General features: G+C 58.5%; 1 protein-coding gene across 2 annotated transcripts in view; it reads left to right on the top strand.

Annotated features, from left to right (window-relative positions):
* Positions 1 to 23,314, top strand: part of LOC140407745 (E3 ubiquitin-protein ligase MARCHF4-like) — a 409,595-nt gene extending 386,281 nt beyond the window's left edge. Inside the window, exon 4 of one of the 2 annotated variants that reach the window (XM_072495033.1) lies at positions 22,740 to 23,314. In XM_072495033.1, the coding sequence (XP_072351134.1) occupies positions 22,740 to 23,062 (323 nt within the window). In that variant the 3' untranslated portion in view covers positions 23,063 to 23,314. The remainder of the gene's footprint in view (positions 1 to 22,739) is intronic. The other variant, XM_072495034.1, reaches the window with a different exon arrangement.
* Positions 23,315 to 24,764: the final 1,450 nt, after the last annotated feature.

Below are 24,764 nucleotides of genomic sequence, written 5' to 3'. Positions count from 1 at the left end.
CTGTGTCTGCTGCATCGCTGTCTCTCTGTCTGCTCCATCGCTGTCTCTCTGTGTATGTCTCATCGCTCTCTCTCTGTGACTGCCCCATCGCTGTCTCTCTCTGTCTGCTCCATTGCTGTCTCTGTGTCTGCTCCATCGCTGTCTCTCTGTGACTGCCCCATCACTGTCTCTCTCTGTCTGTCCCATCGATGTCTCTCTGTGTCTGCCCCATCGCTGTCTCTCTGTGTCTACCCCATCGCTGTCTCTCAGTGTCTTCCCCATCGTTGTCTCTCTGTGTCTGCTCCATCGCTGTCTCTCTGTGTCTGCTCCATCGCTGTCTCTCTGTGTCTGCTCCATCGCTGTCTCTGTCCCATCGCTGTCTCTCTGTGACTGTCCCATCGCTGTCTCTCTGTGTCTGCTCCATCGCTGTCTCTCTGTGTCTCTCCCATCGCTGTCTCTCCGTCTATGCCCCATTGCTCTCTCTCTGTGTCTGCCCCATCGCTGTCTCTCCGTCTCTGCCCCATCGCTGTCTCTCTGTGTCTGCCCCATCGCTGTCTCTCTGTGTCTGCCCCATCGCAGTCTATCTGTGTCTGCTCCATCGCTGTCTCTCTGTATCTGCCCCATCGCAGTCTATCTGTGTCTGCTCCATCGCTGTCTCTCTGTGTCTGACCCATCGCTGTCTCTCTGTGTCTGCCCCATCGCTGTCTCTCTGTGTCTGCCCGATCGCTGTCTCTCTGTGTCTCTTCCATCGCTGTCTCTCTGTGTCTGTCCCATCGCTGTCTCTCTCTGTCTCTCCCATCGCTGACTCTCTGTGTCTGCCCCATCGCTGTCTCTCTGTATCTGCTCCATCGCTGTCTCTCTTTGTCTGGCCCATCGCTGTCTCTCCATCTCTGCCCCATTGCTGTCTCTCTGTGTCTGCCCCATCGCTGTCCCTCTGTGTCTCTCCCATCGCTGTCTCTCCGTCTCTGCCCCATCGCTGTCTCTCTGTGTCTGCTCCATCGCTGTTCTCTGTGTCTCTCCCATCGCTGTCTCTACGTCTCTGCCCCATCGCTGTCTCTCCGTCTCTGCTCCATCGCTGTCTCTCCGTCTCTGCCCCATCGCTGTCTCTCTGTGCCTGCTCCATCGCTGTCTCTCTGTGTCTGCCCCATCGCTGTCTCTCTGTGTCTGGCCCATCACTGTCTCTCTCTGTCTGTCCCATCGATGTCTCTCTGTGTCTGCCCCATCGCTGTCTCTCTGTGTCTACCCCATCACTGTCTCTCAGTGTCTTCCCCATCGTTGTCTCTCTGTGTCTGCTCCATCGCTGTCTCTCTGTGTCTGCTCCATCGCTGTCTCTCTGTGTCTGCTCCATCGCTGTCTCTCTGTGTCTGTCCCATCGCTGTCTCTCTGTGTCTGCTCCATCGCTGTCTCTCTGTGTCTGCTCCATCGCTGTCTCTCTGTGTCTCTCCCATCGCTGTCTCTCCGTCTCTGCCCCATTGCTGTCTCTCTGTGTCTGCCCCATCGCTGTCTCTCTGTGTCTGTCCCATCGCTGTCTCTCTGTGTCTGTCCCATCGCTGTCTCTCTGTGTCTGCCCAATCGCTGTCTCTCTGTGTCTGTCCCATCGCTGTCTCTCTGTGACTGTCCCATCGCTGTCTCTCTGTGTCTGCTCCATCGCTGTCTCTCTGTGTCTCTCCCATCGCTGTCTCTCCGTCTATGCCCCATTGCTCTCTCTCTGTGTCTGCCCCATCGCTGTCTCTCCGTCTCTGCCCCATCGCTGTCTCTCTGTGTCTGCCCCATCGCTGTCTCTCTGTGTCTGCCCCATCGCAGTCTATCTGTGTCTGCTCCATCGCTGTCTCTCTGTCTCTGCCCCATCGCAGTCTATCTGTGTCTGCTCCATCGCTGTCTCTCTGTGTCTGACCCATCGCTGTCTCTCTGTGTCTGCCCCATCGCTGTCTCTCTGTGTCTGCCCGATCGCTGTCTCTCTGTGTCTCTTCCATCGCTGTCTCTCTGTGTCTGTCCCATCGCTGTCTCTCTCTGTCTCTCCCATCGCTGACTCTCTGTGTCTGCCCCATCGCTGTCTCTCTGTGTCTGCTCCATCGCTGTCTCTCTTTGTCTGGCCCATCGCTGTCTCTCCATCTCTGCCCCATTGCTGTCTCTCTGTGTCTGCCCCATCGCTGTCCCTCTGTGTCTCTCCCATCGCTGTCTCTCCGTCTCTGCCCCATCGCTGTCTCTCTGTGTCTGCTCCATCGCTGTCTCTCTGTGTCTCTCCCATCGCTGTCTCTCCGTCTCTGCCCCATCGCTGTCTCTCCGTCTCTGCTCCATCGCTGTCTCTCCGTCTCTGCCCCATCGCTGTCTCTCTGTGTCTGCTCCATCGCTGTCTCTCTGTGTCTGCCCCATCGCTGTCTCTCTGTGTCTGTCCCATCGCTGTCTTTCAGTGTCTGCCCCATCGCTGTCTCTCTGTGTCTGGCCCATCGCTGTCTGTCTGTGTCTGCCCCATCGCTGTCTCTCTGTGTCTGCACCATCGCTGTCACTCTGTGTCTGGCCCATCGCTGTCACTCAGTGTCTGCTCCATCGCTGTATCTCTGTGTCTGCCCCATCGCTGTCTCTCTGTGTCTGCTCCATCGCTGTCTCACTGTGTCTGCTCCATCGCTGTCTCTTTGTGTCTGTCCCATCGCTGTCTCTCTGTGTCTGCTCCATCGCTGTCTCTGTGTCTGTCCCATCGCTGTCTCTCTGTGTCTGTCCCATCGCTGTCTCTCTGTGTCTGCTCCATCGCTGTCTCTCTGTGTCTGTTCCATCGCTGTCTCTCTGTGTCTGGCCCATTGCTGTCTCTCTGTGTCTGCTCCATTGCTGTCTCTGTGTCTGCTCCATTGCTGTCTCTCTGTCTGCTCCATCGCTGTCTCTCTGTGTATGCCTCATCGCTGTCTCTCTGTGACTGCCCCATCGCTGTCTCTCTCTGTCTGCTCCATTGCTGTCTCTGTGTCTGCTCCATCGCTGTCTCTCTGTGACTGCCCCATCACTGTCTCTCTCTGTCTCTCCCATCGCTGTCTCTCTGTGTCTGCCCCATCGCTGTCTCTCTGTGTCTACCCCATCGCTGTCTCTCAGTGTCTTCCCCATCGTTGTCTCTCTGTGTCTGCTCCATCGCTGTCTCTCTGTGTCTGCTCCATCGCTGCCTCTCTGTGTCTGCTCCATCGCTGTCTCTCTGTGTCTGTCCCATCGCTGTCTCTCTGTGTCTGCTCCATCGCTGTCTCTCTGTGTCTACTCCATCGCTGTCTCTCTGTGTCTCTCCCATCGCTGTCTCTCCGTCTCTGCCCCATTGCTGTCTCTCTGTGTCTGCCCCATCGCTGTCTCTCTGTGTCTGTCCCATCGCTGTCTCTCTGTGTCTGTCCCATCGCTGTCTCTCTGTGTCTGCCCCATCGCTGTCTCTCTGTGTCTGCCCCATCGCTGTCTCTCTGTGTCTGCCCCATCGCTGTCTCTCTGTGTCTGCCCCATCGCAGTCTATCTGTGTCTGCACCATCGCTGTCTCTCTGTGTCTGCTCCATCGCTGTCTCTCTGTGTCTGCCCCATCGCTGTCTCTCTGTGTCTGCCCCATCGCTGTCTCTCTGTGTCTGCCCCATCGCTGTCTCTCTGTGCCTGCTCCATCGCTGTCTATCTGTGCCTGCTCCATCGCTGTCTCTGTGTCTGCTCCATCGCTGTCTCTCTGTGTCTGCCCCATCGCTGTCTCTCTGTGTCTGCCCCATCGCTGTCTCTCTGTGTCTGCCCCATCGCAGTCTATCTGTGTCTGCTCCATCGCTGTCTCTCTGTGTCTGCCCCATCGCTGTCTCTGTGTCTGCCCCATCGCAGTCTATCTGTGTCTGCTCCATTGGTGTCTCTCTGTGTCTGCCCCATCGCTGTCTCTCTGTGTCTGTCCCATCGCTCTCTCTCTGTGTCTGTCCCATCGTTGTCTCTCTGTGTCTGCCCCATCGCTGTCTCTCTGTGTCTGCCCCATCGCTGTCTCTCTGTGTCTGCCCCATCGCTGTCTCTCTGTGTCTGCCCCATCGCAGTCTATCTGTGTCTGCTCCATCGCTGTCTCTCTGTGTCTGCTCCATCGCTGTCTATCTGTGTCTGCTCCACCGCTGTCTCTCTGTGTCTGCCCCATCGCAGTCTATCTGTGTCTGCTCCATCGCTGTCTCTCCGTCTCTGCCCCATCGCTGTCTCTCTGTATCTGCTCCATCGCTGTCCCTCCGTGTCTGCCCCATCGCTGTCTCTGTGTCTGCCCCATCGCTGTCTCTCTGTGTCTGCCCCATCGCTGTCTCTCTGTGTCTCCCCCATCGCTGTCTCTCTGTGTCTGCTCCATCGCTGTCTCTCTGTGCCTGCTCCATCGCTGTCTATCTGTGTCTGCTCCATCGCTGTCTCTGTTTATCTGCCCCATCGCTGTCTCTCTGTGTCTGCCCCATCGCTGTCTCTCTGTGTCTGTCCCATCGCTGTCTCTCTGTGTCTGCCCCATCGCTGTCTGTCTGTGTCTGCTCCATCGCTGTCTCTGTGTCTGCTCCATCGCTGTCTCTGTGTCTGTCCCATCGCTGTCTCTCTGTGTCTGTCCCATCGCTGTCTCTCTGTGTCTGCCCCATCGCTGTCTCTGTGTCTATCCCATCGCTGTCTCTCTATATCTGTCCCATCGCTGTCTCTCTGTGTCTGCTCCATCGCTGTCTCTCTGTGTCTGTTCCATCGCTGTCTTCTGTGTCTGCCCCATCGCTGTCTCTCTGTGACTGCTCCATCGCAGTCTCTCTGTCTGCCCCATCGTTGTCTCTCTGTGTCTGCTCCATCGCTGTCTCTCTGTCTGCTCCATCGCTGTCTCTCTGTGTATGTCTCATCGCTGTCTCTCTGTGACTGCCCCATCGCTGTCTCTCTCTGTCTGTCCCATCGATGTCTCTCTGTGTCTGCCCCATCGCTGTCTCTCTCTGTCTGCTCCATTGCTGTCTCTGTGTCTGCTCCATCGCTGTCTCTCTGTGTCTGCTCCATCACTGTCTCTCTGTGTATGTCTCATCGCTGTCTCTCTGTGACTGCCCCATCGCTGTCTCTCTGTGTCTGGCCCATCGCTGTCTCTCTGTGTCTGCCCCATCGCTGTCTCTCTGTGTCTGCCCCATCGCTGTCTCTCTGTGTCTCTCCCATCGCTGTCTCTCCGTCTCTGCCCCATCGCTCTCTCTCTCTGTCTGCCCCAGCGCTGTCTCTCTGTGTCTGTCCCATCGCTGTCTCTCTCTGTCTGCCCCATCGCTGTCTCTCTGTGACTGCCCCATCGCTGTCTCTCTCTGTCTGCCCCATCGCTGTCTCTCTGTGTCTGCCCCATCGCTGTCTCTCTGTGTCTCTCCCATCGCTGTCTCTCCATCTCTGCCCCATCGCTGTCTCTCTCTGTCTGCCCCATCGCTGTCTCTCTCTGTCTGCTCCATCGCTGTCTCGCTGTGTCTGCTCCATCGCTGTCTCTCTGTGTATGTCCCATCGCTGTCTCTCTGTGTCTGCTCCATCGCTGTCTCTCTGTGTCTGCTCCATCGCTGTCTCTCTGTGTCTGCCCCATCGCTGTCTCTCTGTGTCTGCCCCATCGCTGTCTCTCTGTGTCTGCCCCATCGCTGTCTCTCTGTGTCTGTCCCATCGCTGTCTCTCCCATCGCTGTCTCTCTGTGTCTGCTCCATCGCTGTCTCTCTGTGTCTGCCCCATCGCTGTCTGTCTGTGTCTGCCCCATCGCTGTCTCTCTGTGTCTCTCCCATCGCTGTCTCTCCGTCTCTGCCCCATCGCTGTCTCTCTGTGTCTGCTCCATCGCTGTCTCTCTGTGTCTCTCCCATCGCTGTCTCTCCGTCTCTGCCCCTTCGCTGTCTCTCTGTGTCTGCCCCATCGCTGTCTCTCTGTGTCTGCTCCATCGCTGTCTCTCTGTGTCTCTCCCATCGCTGTCTCTCCGTCTCTGCCCCATCGCTGTCTCTCTGTGTCTGCTCCATCGCTGTCTCTCTGTGTCTGCCCCATCGCTGTCTCTCTGTGTCTGTCCCATCGCTGTCTCTCAGTGTCTGCCCCATCGCTGTCTCACTGTGTCTGGCCCATCGCTGTCTCTCTGTGTCTGCCCCATCGCTGTCTCTCCGTCTCTGCCCCATCGCTGTCTCTCTGTGTCTGCTCCATCGCTGTCTCTCCGTGTCTGCCCCATCGCTGACTCTGTGTCTGCCCCATCGCTGTCTCTCTGTGTCTGCCCCATCGCTGTCTCTCTGTGTCTCCCCCATCGCTGTCTCTCTGTGTCTGCTCCATCGCTGTCTCTCTGTGCCTGCTCCATCGCTGTCTATCTGTTTCTGCTCCATCGCTGTCTCTGTTTATCTGCCCCATCGCTGTCTCTCTGTGTCTGCCCCATCGCTGTCTCTCTGTGTCTGTCCCATCGCTGTCTCTCTGTGTCTGCCCCATCGCTGTCTGTCTGTGTCTGCTCCATCGCTGTCTCTGTGTCTGCTCCATCGCTGTCTCTGTGTCTGTCCCATCGCTGTCTCTCTGTGTCTGTCCCATCGCTGTCTCTGTGTCTATCCCATCGCTGTCTCTCTATATCTGTCCCATCGCTGTCTCTCTGTGTCTGCTCCATCGCTGTCTCTCTGTGTCTGTTCCATCGCTGTCTTCTGTGTCTGCCCCATCGCTGTCTCTCTGTGACTGCTCCATCGCATTCTCTCTGTCTGCCCCATCGTTGTCTCTCTGTGTCTGCTCCATCGCTGTCTCTCTGTCTGCTCCATCGCTGTCTCTCTGTGTATGTCTCATCGCTGTCTCTCTGTGACTGCCCCATCGCTGTCTCTCTCTGTCTGTCCCATCGATGTCTGCCCCATCGCTGTCTCTCTCTGTCTGCTCCATTGCTGTCTCTGTGTCTGCTCCATCGCTGTCTCTCTGTGTCTGCTCCATCACTGTCTCTCTGTGTATGTCTCATCGCTGTCTCTCTGTGACTGCCCCATCGCTGTCTCTCTGTGTCTGGCCCATCGCTGTCTCTCTGTGTCTGCCCCATCGCTGTCTCTCTGTGTCTGCCCCATCGCTGTCTCTCTGTGTCTCTCCCATCGCTGTCTCTCCGTCTCTGCCCCATCGCTCTCTCTCTCTGTCTGCCCCAGCGCTGTCTCTCTGTGTCTGTCCCATCGCTGTCTCTCTCTGTCTGCCCCATCGCTGTCTCTCTGTGTCTGCCCCATCGCTGTCTCTCTCTGTCTGCCCCATCGCTGTCTCTCTGTGTCTGCCCCATCGCTGTCTCTCTGTGTCTCTCCCATCGCTGTCTCTCCATCTCTGCCCCATCGCTGTCTCTCTCTGTCTGCCCCATCGCTGTCTCTCTGTGTCTGTCCCATCGCTGTCTCTCTCTGTCTGCCCCATCGCTGTCTCTCTGTGTCTGCCCCATCGCTGTCTCTCTCTGTCTGCCCCATCGCTGTCTCTCTCTGTCTGCTCCATCGCTGTCTCTCTGTGTCTGCTCCATCGCTGTCTCTCTGTGTCTGCTCCATCGCTGTCTCTCTGTGTCTGCCCCATCGCTGTCTCTCTGTGTCTGCCCCATCGCTGTCTCTCTGTGTCTGTCCCATCGCTGTCTCTCTGTGTCTCTCCCATCGCTGTCTCTCCATCTCTGCCCCATCGCTGTCTCTCTCTGTCTGCCCCATCGCTGTCTCTCTGTGTCTGTCCCATCGCTGTCTCTCTCTGTCTGCCCCATCGCTGTCTCTCTGTGTCTGCCCCATCGCTGTCTCTCTCTGTCTGCCCCATCGCTGTCTCTCTCTGTCTGCTCCATCGCTGTCTCGCTGTGTCTGCTCCATCGCTGTCTCTCTGTGTATGTCCCATCGCTGTCTCTCTGTGTCTGCTCCATCGCTGTCTCTCTGTGTCTGCTCCATCGCTGTCTCTCTGTGTCTGCCCCATCGCTGTCTCTCTGTGTCTGCCCCATCGCTGTCTCTCTGTGTCTGCCCCATCGCTGTCTCTCTGTGTCTGTCCCATCGCTGTCTCTCCCATCGCTGTCTCTCTGTGTCTGCTCCATCGCTGTCTCTCTGTGTCTGCCCCATCGCTGTCTGTCTGTGTCTGCCCCATCGCTGTCTCTCTGTGTCTCTCCCATCGCTGTCTCTCCGTCTCTGCCCCATCGCTGTCTCTCTGTGTCTGCTCCATCGCTGTCTCTCTCTGTCTCTCCCATCGCTGTCTCTCCGTCTCTGCCCCTTCGCTGTCTCTCTGTGTCTGCCCCATCGTTGTCTCTCTGTGTCTGCTCCATCGCTGTCTCTCTGTGCCTCTCCCATCGCTGTCTCTCCGTCTCTGCCCCATCGCTGTCTCTCTGTGTCTGCTCCATCGCTGTCTCTCTGTGTCTGCCCCATCGCTGTCTCTCTGTGTCTGTCCCATCGCTGTCTCTCAGTGTCTGCCCCATCGCTGTCTCACTGTGTCTGGCCCATCGCTGTCTCTCTGTGTCTGCCCCATCGCTGTCTCTCCGTCTCTGCCCCATCGCTGTCTCTCTGTGTCTGCTCCATCGCTGTCTCTCCGTGTCTGCCCCATCGCTGTCTCTGTGTCTGCCCCATCGCTGTCTCTCTGTGTCTGCCCCATCGCTGTCTCTCTGTGTCTCCCCCATCGCTGTCTCTCTGTGTCTGCTCCATCGCTGTCTCTCTGTGCCTGCTCCATCGCTTTCGATCTGTTTCTGCTCCATCGCTGTCTCTGTTTATCTGCCCCATCGCTGTCTCTCTGTGTCTGCCCCATCGCTGTCTCTCTGTGTCTGTCCCATCGCTGTCTCTCTGTGTCTGCCCCATCGCTGTCTGTCTGTGTCTGCTCCATCGCTGTCTCTGTGTCTGCTCCATCGCTGTCTCTGTGTCTGTCCCATCGCTGTCTCTCTGTGTCTGCCCCATCGCTGTCTCTCTGTGTCTGCTCCATCGCTGTCTCTCTGTGTCTCTCCCATCGCTGTCTCTCCGTCTCTGACCCATCGCTGTCTCTCTGTGTCTGCTCCATCGCTGTCTCTCTGTGTCTGCCCCATCGCTGTCTCTCTGTGTCTGTCCCATCGCTGTCTCTCAGTGTCTGCCCCATCGCTGTCTCACTGTGTCTGGCCCATCGCTGTCTCTCTGTGTCTGCCCCATCGCTGTCTCTCTGTGTCTGCACCATCGCTGTCTCTCTGTGTCTGCCCCATCGCTGTCTCTCAGTGTCTGTCCCATCGCTGTCTCTCTGTGTCTGTCCCATCGCTGTCTCTCTGTGTCTGCCCCATCGCTGTCTCTCAGTGTCTGTCCCATCGCTGTCTCTCTGTGTCTGTCCCATCGCTGTCTCTCTATATCTGTCCCATCGCTGTCTCTCTGTGTCTGCTCCATCGCTGTCTCTCTGTGTCTGTTCCATCGCTGTCTCTCTGTGTCTGCCCCATCGCTGTCTCTCTGTGACTGCTCCATCGCAGTCTCTCTGTCTGCCCCATCGCTGTCTCTCTGTGTCTGCTCCATCGCTGTCTCTCTGTCTGCTCCATCGCTGTCTCTCTGTGTATGTCTCATCGCTGTCTCTCTGTGACTGCCCCATCGCTGTCTCTCTCTGTCTGTCCCATCGATGTCTCTCTGTGTCTGCCCCATCGCTGTCTCTCTCTGTCTGCTCCATTGCTGTCTCTGTGTCTGCTCCATCGCTGTCTCTCTGTGTCTGCTCCATCGCTGTCTCTCTGTGTCTGCTCCATCACTGTCTCTCTGTGTATGTCTCATCGCTGTCTCTCTGTGACTGCCACATCGCTGTCTCTCTGTGTCTGGCCCATCGCTGTCTCTCTGTGTCTGCCCTATTGCTGTCTCTCTGTGTCTGCCCCATCGCTTTCTCTCTGTGTCTCTCCCATCGCTGTCTCTCCGTCTCTGCCCCATCGCTGTCTCTCTCTGTCTGCCCCTGCGCTGTCTCTCTGTGTCTGTCCCATCGCTGTCTCTCTCTGTCTGCCCCATCGCTGTCTCTCTGTGTCTGCCCCATCGCTGTCTCTCTCTGTCTGCCCCATCGCTGTCTCTCTGTGTCTGCCCCATCGCTGTCTCTCTGTGTCTCTCCCATCGCTGTCTCTCCATCTCTGCCCCATCGCTGTCTCTCTCTGTCTGCCCCATCGCTGTCTCTCTGTGTCTGTCCTATCGCTGTCTCTCTCTGTCTGCCCCATCGCTGTCTCTCTGTGTCTGCCCCATCGCTGTCTCTCTCTGTCTGCCCCATCGCTGTCTCTCTCTGTCTGCTCCATTGCTGGCTCTCTGTGTCTGCCCCATCGCTGTCTCTCAGTGTCTGTCCCATCGCTGTCTCTCTCTGTCTGCCCCATCGCTGTCTCTCTGTGTCTGCTCCATCGCTGTCTCTGTGTCTGCTCCATCGCTGTCTCTCTGTGTCTGCACCATCGCTGTCTCTCTGTGTCTGCCCCATCGCTGTCTCTCAGTGTCTGTCCCATCGCTGTCTCTCTGTGTCTGTCCCATCGCTGTCTCTCTGTGTCTGTCCCATCGCTGTCTCTCTGTGTCTGCCCCATCGCTGTCTCTCAGTGTCTGTCCCATCGCTGTCTCTCTATATCTGTCCCATTGCTGTCTCTCTGTGTCTGCTCCATTGCTGTCCCTGTGTCTGCTCCATCGCTGTCTCTCTGTGTCTGCCCCATCGCTGTCTCTCTGTGTCTGCCCCATCGCTGTCTCTCTGTGTCTCTCCCATCGCTGTCTCTCCATCTCTGCCCCATCGCTGTCTCTCTCTGTCTGCCCCATCGCTGTCTCTCTGTGTCTGTCCCATCGCTGTCTCTCTCTGTCTGCCCCATCGCTGTCTCTCTGTGTCTGCCCCATCGCTGTCTCTCTCTGTCTGCCCCATCGCTGTCTCTCTCTGTCTGCTCCATTGCTGTCTCTCTGTGTCTGCTCCATCGCTGTCTCTCTGTGTATGTCCCATCGCTGTCTCTCTGTGTCTGCTCCATCGCTGTCTCTCTGTGTCTGCTCCATCGCTGTCTCTCTGTGTCTGCCCCATCGCTGTCTCTCTGTGTCTGCCCCATCGCTGTCTCTCTGTGTCTGCCCCATCGCTGTCTCTCTGTGTCTGTCCCATCGCTGTCTCTCCCATCGCTGTCTCTCTGTGTCTGCTCCATCGCTGTCTCTCTGTGTCTGCCCCATCGCTGTCTGTCTGTGTCTGCCCCATCGCTGTCTCTCTGTGTCTCTCCCATCGCTGTCTCTCCGTCTCTGCCCCATCGCTGTCTCTCTGTGTCTGCTCCATCGCTGTCTCTCTGTGTTTCTCCCATCGCTGTCTCTCCGTCTCTGCCCCTTCGCTGTCTCTCTGTGTCTGCCCCATCGCTGTCTCTCTGTGTCTGCTCCATCGCTGTCTCTCTGTGTCTCTCCCATCGCTGTCTCTCCGTCTCTGCCCCATCGCTGTCTCTCTGTGTCTGCTCCATCGCTGTCTCTCTGTGTCTGCCCCATCGCTGTCTCTCTGTGTCTGTCCCATCGCTGTCTCTCAGTGTCTGCCCCATCGCTGTCTCTCTGTGTCTGCCCCATCGCTGTCTCTCTGTGTCTCTCCCATCGCTGTCTCTCCATCTCTGCCCCATCGCTGTCTCTCTCTGTCTGCCCCATCGCTGTCTCTCTGTGTCTGTCCCATCGCTGTCTCTCTCTGTCTGCCCCATCGCTGTCTCTCTGTGTCTCTCCCATCGCTGTCTCTCTCTGTCTGTCCCATCGCTGTCTCTCTCTGTCTGCCCCAGCGCTGTCTCTCTGTGTCTGTCCCATCGCTGTCTCTCTCTGTCTGCCCCATCGCTGTCTCTCTGTGTCTGCCCCATCGCTGTCTCTCTCTGTCTGCCCCATCGCTGTCTCTCTGTGTCTGCCCCATCGCTGTCTCTCTGTGTCTCTCCCATCGCTGTCTCTCCATCTCTGCCCCATCGCTGTCTCTCTCTGTCTGCCCCATCGCTGTCTCTCTGTGTCTGTCCCATCGCTGTCTCTCTCTGTCTGCCCCATCGCTGTCTCTCTGTGTCTGCCCCATCGCTGTCTCTCTCTGTCTGCCCCATCGCTGTCTCTCTCTGTCTGCTCCATCGCTGTCTCTCTGTGTCTGCTCCATCGCTGTCTCTCTGTGTATGTCCCATCGCTGTCTCTCTGTGTCTGCTCCATCGCTGTCTCTCTGTGTCTGCTCCATCGCTGTCTCTCTGTGTCTGCCCCATCGCTGTCTCTCTGTGTCTGCCCCATCGCTGTCTCTCTGTGTCTGCCCCATCGCTGTCTCTCTGTGTCTGTCCCATCGCTGTCTCTCCCATCGCTGTCTCTCTGTGTCTGCTCCATCGCTGTCTCTCTGTGTCTGCCCCATCGCTGTCTGTCTGTGTCTGCCCCATCGCTGTCTCTCTGTGTCTCTCCCATCGCTGTCTCTCCGTCTCTGCCCCATCGCTGTCTCTCTGTGTCTGCTCCATCGCTGTCTCTCTGTGTCTCTCCCATCGCTGTCTCTCCGTCTCTGCCCCTTCGCTGTCTCTCTGTGTCTGCCCCATCGCTGTCTCTCTGTGTCTGCTCCATCGCTGTCTCTCTGTGTCTCTCCCATCGCTGTCTCTCCGTCTCTGCCCCATCGCTGTCTCTCTGTGTCTGCTCCATCGCTGTCTCTCTGTGTCTGCCCCATCGCTGTCTCTCTGTGTCTGTCCCATCGCTGTCTCTCAGTGTCTGCCCCATCGCTGTCTCACTGTGTCTGGCCCATCGCTGTCTCTCTGTGTCTGCCCCATCGCTGTCTCTCTGTGTCTGCACCATCGCTGTCTCTCTGTGTCTGCCCCATCGCTGTCTCTCAGTGTCTGTCCCATCGCTGTCTCTCTGTGTCTGTCCCATCGCTGTCTCTCTGTGTCTGCCCCATCGCTGTCTCTCAGTGTCTGTCCCATCGCTGTCTCTCTGTGTCTGTCCCATCGCTGTCTCTCTATATCTGTCCCATCGCTGTCTCTCTGTGTCTGCTCCATCGCTGTCTCTCTGTGTCTGTTCCATCGCTGTCTCTCTGTGTCTGCCCCATCGCTGTCTCTCTGTGACTGCTCCATCGCAGTCTCTCTGTCTGCCCCATCGCTGTCTCTCTGTGTCTGCTCCATCGCTGTCTCTCTGTCTGCTCCATCGCTGTCTCTCTGTGTATGTCTCATCGCTGTCTCTCTGTGACTGCCCCATCGCTGTCTCTCTCTGTCTGTCCCATCGATGTCTCTCTGTGTCTGCCCCATCGCTGTCTCTCTCTGTCTGCTCCATTGCTGTCTCTGTGTCCGCTCCATCGCTGTCTCTCTGTGTCTGCTCCATCACTGTCTCTCTGTGTATGTCTCATCGCTGTCTCTCTGTGACTGCCACATCGCTGTCTCTCTGTGTCTGGCCCATCGCTGTCTCTCTGTGTCTGCCCTATTGCTGTCTCTCTGTGTCTGCCCCATCGCTTTCTCTCTGTGTCTCTCCCATCGCTGTCTCTCCGTCTCTGCCCCATCGCTGTCTCTCTCTGTCTGCCCCTGCGCTGTCTCTCTGTGTCTGTCCCATCGCTGTCTCTCTCTGTCTGCCCCATCGCTGTCTCTCTGTGTCTGCCCCATCGCTGTCTCTCTCTGTCTGCCCCATCGCTGTCTCTCTGTGTCTGCCCCATCGCTGTCTCTCTGTGTCTCTCCCATCGCTGTCTCTCCATCTCTGCCCCATCGCTGTCTCTCTCTGTCTGCCCCATCGCTGTCTCTCTGTGTCTGTCCTATCGCTGTCTCTCTCTGTCTGCCCCATCGCTGTCTCTCTGTGTCTGCCCCATCGCTGTCTCTCTCTGTCTGCCCCATCGCTGTCTCTCTCTGTCTGCTCCATTGCTGTCTCTCTGTGTCTGCCCCATCGCTGTCTCTCAGTGTCTGTCCCATCGCTGTCTCTCTCTGTCTGCCCCATCGCTGTCTCTCTGTGTCTGCTCCATCGCTGTCTCTGTGTCTGCTCCATCGCTGTCTCTCTGTGTCTGCACCATCGCTGTCTCTCTGTGTCTGCCCCATCGCTGTCTCTCAGTGTCTGTCCCATCGCTGTCTCTCTGTGTCTGTCCCATCGCTGTCTCTCTGTGTCTGTCCCATCGCTGTCTCTCTGTGTCTGCCCCATCGCTGTCTCTCAGTGTCTGTCCCATCGCTGTCTCTCTATATCTGTCCCATTGCTGTCTCTCTGTGTCTGCTCCATTGCTGTCCCTGTGTCTGCTCCATCGCTGTCTCTCTGTGTCTGCCCCATCGCTGTCTCTCTGTGTCTGCTCCATCGCTGTCTCTCTGTGTCTGCTCCATCGCTGTCTCTCTGTGTATGTCCCATCGCTGTCTCTCTCTGTCTGCCCCATCGCTGTCTCTCTCTGTCTGCTCCATTGCTGTCTCTCTGTGTCTGCCCCATCGCTGTCTCTCAGTGTCTGTCCCATCGCTGTCTCTCTCTGTCTGCCCCATCGCTGTCTCTCTGTGTCTGCTCCATCGCTGTCTCTGTGTCTGCTCCATCGCTGTCTCTCTGTGTCTGCACCATCGCTGTCTCTCTGTGTCTGCCCCATCGCTGTCTCTCAGTGTCTGTCCCATCGCTGTCTCTCTCTGTCTGCCCCATCGCTGTCTCTCTCTGTCTGCTCCATTGCTGTCTCTCTGTGTCTGCTCCATCGCTGTCTCTCTGTGTCTGCCCCATCGCTGTCTCTCTGTGTCTGCTCCATCGCTGTCCCTCTGTGTCTGCTCCATTGCTGTCCCTGTGTCTGCTCCATCGCTGTCTCTCTGTGTCTGCCCCATCGCTGTCTCTCTGTGTCTGCTCCATCGCTGTCTCTCTGTGTCTGCTCCATCGCTGTCTCTCTGTGTATGTCCCATCGCTGTCTCTCTGTGTCTGCTCCATCGCTGTCTCTCTGTGTCTGCTCCATCGCTGTCTCTCTGTGTCTGCTCCATCGCTGTCTCTCTGTGTCTGCCCCATCGCTGTCTCTCTGTGTCTGCCCCATCGCTGCCTCTCTGTGTCTCTCCCATCGCTGTCTCTCCGTCTCTGCCCCATCGCTGTCTCTCTCTGTCTGCCCCAGCGCTGTCTCTCTGTGTCTGTCCCATCGCTGTCTCTCTCTGTCTGCCCCATCGCTGTCTCTCTGTGTCTGCCCCATCGCTGTCTCTCTCTGTCTACCCCATCGCTGTCTCTCTGTGTCTCTCCCATCGCTGTCTCTCCATCTCTGCCCCATCGCTGTCTCTCTCTGTCTGTCCCATCGCTGTCTCTCTCTGTCTGCCCCATCGCTGTCTCTCTGTGTCTGCTCCATCGCTGTCTCTGTGTCTGCTCCATCGCTGTCTCTCTGTGTCTGCACCATCGCTGTCTCTCTGTGTCTGCCCCATCGCTGTCTCTCAGTGTCTGTCCCATCGCTGTCTCTCTGTGTCTGTCCCATCGCTGTCTCTCTGTGTCTGTCCCATCGCTGTCTCTCTGTGTCTGCCCCATCGCTGTCTCTCTGTGTCTGTCCCATCGCTGTCTCTCTATATCTGTCCCATTGCTGTCTCTCTGTGTCTGCTCCATCGCTGTCTCTCTGTGTCTGTTCCATCGCTGTCTCTCTCTGTCTGCCCCATCGCTGTCTCTCTGTGACTGCTCCATCGCAGTCTCTCTGTCTGCCCCATCGCTGTCTCTCTGTGTCTGCTCCATCGCTGTCTCTCTGTCTGCTCCATCGCTGTCTCTCTGTGTATGTCTCATCGCTGTCTCTCTGTGACTGCCCCATCGCTGTCTCTCTCTGTCTGTCCCATCGATGTCTCTCTGTGTCTGCCCCATCGCTGTCTCTCTCTGTCTGCTCCATTGCTGTCTCTGTGTCTGCTCCATCGCTGTCTCTCTGTGTCTGCTCCATCACTGTCTCTCTGTGTATGTCTCATCGCTGTCTCTCTGTGACTGGCCCATCGCTGTCTCTCTGTGTCTGGCCCATCGCTGTCTCTCTGTGTCTGCCCCATCGCTGTCTCTCTGTGTCTGCCCCATCGCTGCCTCTCTGTGTCTCTCCCATCGCTGTCTCTCCGTCTCTGCCCCATCGCTGTCTCTCTCTGTCTGCCCCAGCGCTGTCTCTCTGTGTCTGTCCCATCGCTGTCTCTCTCTGTCTGCCCCATCGCTGTCTCTCTGTGTCTGCCCCATCGCTGTCTCTCTCTGTCTGCCCCATCGCTGTCTCTCTGTGTCTCTCCCATCGCTGTCTCTCCATCTCTGCCCCATCGCTGTCTCTCTCTGTCTGTCCCATCGCTGTCTCTCTCTGTCTGCCCCATCGCTGTCTCTCTGTGTCTGCCCCATCGCTGTCTCTCTCTGTCTGCTCCATTGCTGTCTCTCTGTGTCTGCTCCATCGCTGTCTCTCTGTGTCTGCCCCATCGCTGTCTCTCTGTGTCTGCTCCATCGCTGTCCCTCTGTGTCTGCTCCATTGCTGTCCCTGTGTCTGCTCCATCGCTGTCTCTCTGTGTCTGCCCCATCGCTGTCTCTCTGTGTCTGCTCCATCGCTGTCTCTCTGTGTCTGCTCCATCGCTGTCTCTCTGTGTATGTCCCATCGCTGTCTCTCTGTGTCTGCTCCATCGCTGTCTCTCTGTGTCTGCTCCATCGCTGTCTCTCTGTGTCTGCTCCATCGCTGTCTCTCTGTGTCTGCCCCATCGCTGTCTCTCTGTGTCTGCCCCATCGCTGTCTCTCTGTGTCTCTCCCATCGCTGTCTCTCCGTCTCTGCCCCATCGCTGTCTCTCTGTGTCTGCTCCATCGCTGTCTCTCTGTGTCTCTCCCATCGCTGTCTCTCCGTCTCTGCCCCATCGCTGTCTCTCTGTGTCTGCCCCATCGCTGTCTCTCTGTGTCTGCTCCATCGCTGTCTCTCTGTGTCTCTCCCATCGCTGTCTCTCCGTCTCTGCCCCATCGCTGTCTCTCTGTGTCTGCTCCATCGCTGTCTCTCTGTGTCTGCCCCATCGCTGTCTCTCTGTGTCTGTCCCATCGCTGTCTCTCAGTGTCTGCCCCATCGCTGTCTCACTGTGTCTGGCCCATCGCTGTCTCACTGTGTCTGGCCCATCGCTGTCTCTCTGTGTCTGCCCCATCGCTGTCTCTCTGTGTCTGCACCATCGCTGTCTCTCTGTGTCTGCCCCATCGCTGTCTCTCAGTGTCTGCCCCATCGCTGGCTCTCTGTGTCTGTCCCATCGCTGTCTCTCTGTGTCTGTCCCATCGCTGTCTCTCTGTGTCTGGCCCATCGCTGTCTCTCTGTGTCTGCTCCATCGCTGTCTCTATGTCTGCTCCATCGCTGTCTCTGTGTCTGCACCATCGCTGTCTCTCTGTGTCTGCCCCATCGCTGTCTCTCAGTGTCTGTCCCATCGCTGTCTCTCTGTGTCTGTCCCATCGCTGTCTCTCTGTGTCTGTCCCATCGCTGTCTCTCTGTGTCTGCCCCATCGCTGTCTCTCTCTGTCTGCCCCATCGCTGTCTCTCTCTGTCTGGCCCATCGCTGCATGGTGAGAAAAGAGCTAATGTTTTGTACCCAGATGACCACTTGACTTGTCCGGTGCTTTGACAAAGGGTCACCTGGACTCGAAGTATCAGCTCTTTTCTCTGCCTACAGATGCTGCGAGGCCTGCTGAGATTTACCAGCCTTTTCTCTTTTGGGCCCACTATTCTAATGCTCTCCTGGTCCTCCACATTCCAGCCTCCAGGGCGATGACTCAGTCCCTCTGCTCCTTCCAGGTTTTCTCCATCTCCTTAAACGTGTTCCCAATCTCCTGCCCATTTTGTCGAGTGCCACCTGCATGATGATCACGGCTTCTGCCTCCGCCACCTTGACCACTGCCTCTGCCTCCGCCACCTTGACCACTGCCTCTGCCTCCGCCACCTTGACCACTGCCTCTGCCTCCGCCACCTTGACCACTGCCTCTGCCTCCGCCACCTTGACCACGGCCTCTCCCTCTGCCACCTTGACCGCCGCCTCTGCCTCCGCCACCTTGACCACTGCCTCTGCCTCCGCCACCTTGACCACTGCCTCTGCCTCCGCCACCTTGACCACGGCCTCTGCCTCCGCCACCTTGACCGCCGCCTCTGCCTCCACCACCTTGACCGCCGCCTCTGCCTCCGCCACCTTGACCACGGCCTCTGCCTCCGCCACCTTGACCTCTGCCTCTGCCACCTTGACCGCTGCCTCTGCATCCGCCACCTTGACCTCTGCCTCTGCCACCTTGACCGCCGCCTCTGCCACCACCACCTTGACCGCCGCGTCTGCCTCCGCCACCTTGACCACGGCATCTGCCTCCGCCACCTTGACCTCTGCCTCTGCCACCTTGACCTCTGCCACCACCACCTTGACCGCCGCATCTGCCTCTGCCACCTTGACCACGGCATCTGCCTCCGCCACCTTGACCTCTGCCACCACCACCTTGACCGCCGCCTCTGCCTCCGCCACCTTGACCACCGCCTCTGCCTCCGCCACCTTGACCGCCGCCTCTGCCTCCGCCACCTTGACCACGGCCTCTGCCTCCACCACCTTGACCGCCGCCTCTGCCTCCGCCACCTTGACCTCTGCCTCCGCCACCTTGACCTCTGCCTCCGCCACCTTGACCGCCGCCTCTGCCTCCGCCACCTTGACCTCTGCCTCCGCCACCTTGACCTCTGCCTCCGGCACCTTGACCGCCGCCTCTGCCACCGCCACCTTGACCGCCGCCTCTGCCACCGCCACCTTGACCGCCGCCTCTGCCACCGCCACCTTGACCGCCGCCTCTGCCTCCGCCACCTTGACCGCCGCCTCTGCCACCGCCACCTTGACCGCCGCCTCTGCCTCCGCCACCTTGACCACTGCCTCTGCCTCCGCCACCTTGACCGCCGCCTCTGCCACCGCCACCTTGACCGCCGCCTCTGCCTCCGCCACCTTGACCGCCGCCTCTGCCTCCGCCACCTTGACCACGGCCTCTCCCTCCGCCACCTTGACCGCCGCCTCTGCCACCGCCACCTTGACCGCCGCCTCTTCCTCCGCCACCTTGACCGCCGCCTCTGCCTCCGCGACCTTGACCATGGCCTCTGCCTCCGCCACCTTGACCTCTGCCTCCGCCACCTTGACCGCCGCCTCTGCCACCGCCACCTTGACCGCCGCCTCTGCCACCGCCACCTTGACCGCCGCGTCTGCCTCTGCCACCTTGACCACGGCCTCTCCCTCCGCCACCTTGACCACCGCCTCTGCATCCGCCACCTTGATCACCGCCTCTGCCTCCGCCACCTTGACCACTGCATCCGCCACCTTGACCGCCGCCTCCACCCCTACCACCTTGACCGCAGCCTCCACCCCCACCACCTTGACCGCCGCCACTGCCACCACCACCTTGACCGTCGCCTCAGCCTCCACCACCTTGACCGCTGCCTCTGCCTCTGCCACCTTGACCACCGCCTCTTCCTCCGCCACCTTGACCTCTTCCTCCTCCACCTTGACCTCTGCCTCCGCCACCTTGACCACCGCCTCTGCCTCTGCCTCCGCCTCCGTCACGTTGACCTCTGCCTCCGCCACCTTGACCACCGCCTCTGCCTCTGCCTCCGCCTCCGTCACGTTGACCTCTGCCTCCGCCACGTTGACCACGGCCTCTGCCTCCGCCACCTTGACCGCCGCCTCTGCCTCCGCCACCTTGACCACGGCCTCTACTTCTGCCACCTTGACCTCTGCATCCGCCACCTTGACCGCCGCCTCTGCCTCCGCCACCTTGACCTCTGCCTCCGCCACCTTGACCATGACCTCTGCCTCCACCACCTTGACCTCTGCCTCCGCCACCTTGACCACGGCCTCTGCCTCCGCCACCTTGACCACGGCCTCTGCCTCCGCCACCTTGACCGCCGCCTCTGCCACCGCCACCTTGACCTCTGCCTCCGCCACCTTGACCGCTGCCTCTGCCACCGCCACTTGACCGCCGCGTCTGCCACCGCCACCTTGACCTCTGCCTCCGCCACCTTGACCTCTGCCTCCGTCACATTGACCTCTGCCTCCGCCACCTTGACCACGGCCTCTGCCTCCGCCACCTTGACCGCTGCCTCTGCCACCGCCACTTGACCGCCGCGTCTGCCTCCGCCACCTTGACCATGACCTCTGCCTCCGCCACCTTGACCTCTGCCTCCGTCACATTGACCTCTGCCTCCGCCACCTTGACCACGGCCTCTGCCTCCGCCACCTTGACCACGGCCTTTGCCTCCGCCACCTTGACCTCTGCCTCCGCCACCTTGACCGCTGCCTCTGCCTCCGCCACCTTGACCATGACCTCTGCCTCCACCACCTTGACCTCTGCCTCTGCCACCTTGACCGCTGCCTCTGCCTCCGCCACCTTGACCATGACCTCTGCCACCGCCACCTTGACCGCCGCCTCTGCCACCGCCACCTTGACCGCCGCCTCTGCCACCGCCACCTTGACCACCGCCTCTGCCTCCACCACCTTGACCTCTGCCTCCGCCACCTTGACCGCCGCCTCTGCCACCGCCACCTTGACCGCCGCCTCTGCCACCGCCACCTTGACCGCCGCCTCTGCCACCGCCACCTTGACCGCCGCCTCTGCCACCGCCACCTTGACCGCCGCCTCTGCCACCGCCACCTTGACCACCGCCTCTGCCTCCACCACCTTGACCTCTGCCTCCGCCACCTTGACCGCCGCCTCTGCCACCGCCACCTTGACCGCCGCCTCTGCCTCCGCCAACTTGACCATGACCTCTGCCTCCGCCACCTTGACCTCTGCCTCCGCCACCTTGACCGCCGTCTCTGCCTCCGCCACCTTGATCACCGCCTCTTCCTCCGCCACCTTGACCACGGCCTCTGCCTCCGCCACCTTGACCACGGCCTTTGCCTCCGCCACCTTGACCTCTGCCTCCGCCACCTTGACCGCTGCCTCTGCCTCCGCCACCTTGACCATGACCTCTGCCTCCACCACCTTGACCTCTGCCTCTGCCACCTTGACCGCCGCCTCTGCCACCGCCACCTTGACCGCCGCCTCTGCCACCGCCACCTTGACCACCGCCTCTGCCTCCGCCACCTTGACCGCCGCCTCTGCCTCCGCCACCTTGACCATGAACTCTGCCTCCGCCACCTTGACCTCTGCCTCCGCCACCTTGACCGCCGCCTCTGCCACCGCCACCTTGACTGCCGCCTCTGCCACCGCAACCTTGACCGCCGCCTCTGCCACCGCCACCTTGACCGCCGCGTCTGCCTCTGCCACCTTGACCACAGCCTCTCCCTCCGCCACCTTGACCGCCGCCTCTGCCACCGCCACCTTGACCGCCGCGTCTGCCTCTGCCACCTTGACCACGGCCTCTCCCTCCGCCACCTTGACTGCCGCCTCTGCCACCGCAACCTTGACCGCCGCCTCTGCCACCGCCACCTTGACCGCCGCGTCTGCCTCTGCCACCTTGACCACGGCCTCTCCCTCCGCCACCTTGACCGCCGCCTCTGCCTCCGCCACCTTGACCACCGCCTCTGCCTCCGCCACCTTGACCACCGCCTCTGCCTCCGCCACCTTGACCGCCGCCTCTGCCTCCGCCACCTTGACCGCCGCCTCTGCCTCCGCCACCTTGACCACCGCCTCTGCCTCCGCCACCTTGACCGCCGCCTCTGCCTCCGCCACCTTGACCACCGCCTCTTCCTCCGCCACCTTGACCTCTGCCTCCGCCACCTTGACCACCGCCTCTGCGTCCGCCACGTTGACCACGGCCTCTGCCTCTGCCATGTTGACCACGGCCTCTGCCTCCGCCACCTTGACCGCTGCCTCTGCCTCCGCCACCTTGACCACTGCCTCTGCCTCCGCCACCTTGACCACCGCCTCTTCCTCCGCCACCTTGACCTCTGCCTCCGCCACCTTGACCACCGCCTCTGCGTCCGCCACGTTGACCACCGCCTCTGCGTCCGCCACGTTGACCACGGCCTCTGCCTCCGCCACCTTGACCACCGCCTCTGCCTCCGCCTCCACCACCTTGACCTCTGCCTCCGCCACCTTGACCACCGCCTCTGCGTCCGCCACGTTGACCACGGCCTCTGCCTCCGCCTCCACCACCTTGACCTCTGCCTCCGCCACCGTGACCGCCGCCTCTGCCACCGCCACCTTGACCGCCGCCTCTGCCTCCGCCACCTTGACCGCCGCCTCTGCCTCTGTCACCTTGACCACTGCCTCTGCCTCCGTCACCTTGACCACCACCTCTGCCTCCGCCACCTTGACCACCGCCTCCTCCTCCGCCACCTTGACCACCATCTCTGCCTCCACCATCTTGACCACTGCCTCTGCCTCCGCCACCTTGACCACTGCCTCTGCCTCTGTCACCTTGACCACCGCCTCTTCCTCTGTCACCTTGACCACTGCCTCTGCCTCCGTCACCTTGACCACCACCTCTGCCTCCGCCACCTTGACCACCATCTCTGCCTCCACCATCTTGACCACTGCCTCTGCCTCCGCCACCTTGACCACTGCCTCTGCCTCTGTCACCTTGACCACCACCTCCTCCTCCGCCACCTTGACCACGGCCTCTGCCTCCACCACCTTGACCACCGCCACCGGGTCGTTGTTTTACTGGTGTCCCTCTCTCGGGAGTGGCCGGGACCCTCTGCTCTGTCGGTCCGCTGACCCGCTCGCTCGCTCCTCCTGTCCATTACCGCCGTTTCTGTGGCCTTTGGAGCTGCTGCTTCCTGACATTTCTGTTAATCCTTGTGTTGTTGGGGGTGACGGGATGTTTTAGTCTGGTTTTTGCGGGCTAATTTTGACTAAAAGCTTTTATTTTCTTGTCCTTCAGAGGAGAGCCACCTTGTGTGCGCCTGCCCAGAGCACCCTGTCACCGCAAGTCCTAATCATTCAAACCCAACATTCAAAGGTTAAGGGAAAGGGTGAGGAAGATAATTTGATTATGAGGTGTCAAGCAGCAGCCAGATACAGCAAGTCAAGTGGTCTAATTTTGAGTTAAAAATCCAGTGATTTTATCATCGCAAATAACTGGAATTGGACTGAACTGGAGTCGTAATACCGATTTGTAACTGCTGCTTCCATTCTGCCTTTCCAGGACTGATTATTCACGAGGGACCATCTGTATATCGAATCTTTAAGCGTTGGCAAGCAGTTAACCAGCAATGGAAAATACTGAACTATGAGAGGTCCAAGGATGTGGAGGATCAGAGGATTAGCACCAATCGTAATAGGAAGTCTCGGGCCGAAAGGTCACCCAGAACACACAACATTTTCAGAGGCAACCGGCCATTAGGACCCATGTCCAATCATCATTGTACATACACCATTTTACACATTCTCAGCCACCTGAGACCGAATGAACAGACGCACCAAACAGGCACAAGCAGAGAACTGGTGATGAGGGTGACTACAGTCTGATGAAAAGTTCTGCTTTAAGGACATCTTGATGAGGTATCACTAAACCTGGGAATGACGGCAGCAGTAAAAACATCGAGGCGGGATTGAGAGACAGACGGTAGAAGGACAATATCAGGCACCCCGAATCTACCGGGTTTGCTTGTGGAGCTGGGCCATACTCGAGGCCAACAATAGAAATTAATTAAGGTGCAGTCACTGTATAATCTGAACTGCCTGTGAAATAAGATAAAACTGGCCAAAACTGTTAAACAATTCAATGAGAATGGTCTCATTCTTTGATTTGAAGCCAATTGCCAGATTAAAAAAAATATTTACAGTGCAGAAGGAGACCATTCAGCCCATCGAGTCTGCACCGGCCCCTTGGAAAGAGCACCCGACCCAAGCCCATACCTCCGCCCTATCCCCCCTAACCCAGTAACCCCACCTAACCTTTTGGACACTAAGTTCAATTTAGCACTGCCAATCCACCTAACCTGCACATCTTTGGACTGTGGGAGGAAACCGGAGTACCCGGAGGAAACCCACGCAGACACGGGGAGAACGTGCAGACTCCGCACAGACAGTGACCCAGCCGGGAATCGAACCTGGGACCCTGGAGCTGTGAGGCAGTAGTGCTAGCCACTTTACTATCGTGCGTCCCAGAATAACTGGAATAACCTCACTGTGATCCAGCCTTGTTATTACCATTCAGCAGATAGTCCTAACCATTCTGATATTCCCATGGTCTCAGCCTCTCTGAGGTTGAACAAGATCACTCACAAGCTGGTGTCATATTTGACTCTGGGTTGAGCTTCTGACCACATACCTGCACATCACCAATTTGCACCTTTGCAACATCTTTGCCCTTATCAAGTTCAACTACTGCTGTAACTCTCAGCCAGGTGTTGTCACCTCCTGCCTGTTCCAATCTAAACTGGAGGGGCACTGATATCCTGGCTGGGAGGTTTGCTAGATTCACTCAGGAGGATTTAAACTAGTATGGCAGGGGGGTGGGAACAGAATGTGAGCTTAGAAGGTGTAATAACTGAAGGGGAAATAGAGAACCAAAATAAAAGGATAACATCACCCTCAGGCAGAGCAAAAAAGGTGACACGTGTGAGAAGGGAGGTGGTCAATGCAGGATTGAGGGTGTTGTACCTAAATGCGCGCAGTATACGGAACAAGGTAAATGAGCTTGTTGCGCACATTGAAATTGGCCGGTACGATGTTGTGGGCATCACAGAGACGTGGCTGCAAGGGGATCAGGGCTGGGATCTAAATATCCAAGGATATGTGTCCTATCGAAAGGACAGGCGGATGGGCAAAGGGGGCGGGGTTGCATTGTCAGTAAGGAATGAAGTTAAATCGATAGCAAGGAGCGATACAGGATCAGAAGGCATAGAATCTCTGTGGGTAGAACATAGAATATAGAACATTACAGCGCAGTACAGGCCCTTCGGCCCTCGATGTTGCGCCGACCTGTGAAACCACTCTAAAGCCCATCTACACTATTCCCTTATCGTCCACATGTCTATCCAATGACCATTTGAATGCCCTTAGTGTTGGTGAGTCCACTACTGTTGCAGGCAGGGCATTCCACACCCTTACTACTCTCTGAGTAAAGAACCTACCTCTGAAATCTGTCTTATATCTATCTCCCCTCAATTTAAAGCTATGTCCCCTCGTGCTAGACATCACCATCCGAGGAAAAAGGCTCTCACTG

This window comes from Scyliorhinus torazame, chromosome 2 (assembly GCF_047496885.1).
Source record: "Scyliorhinus torazame isolate Kashiwa2021f chromosome 2, sScyTor2.1, whole genome shotgun sequence".
In the NCBI taxonomy this organism is placed as follows: Eukaryota; Metazoa; Chordata; class Chondrichthyes; order Carcharhiniformes; family Scyliorhinidae; genus Scyliorhinus; species Scyliorhinus torazame.
This window is presented reverse-complemented; position numbering and strand designations above follow the sequence as displayed.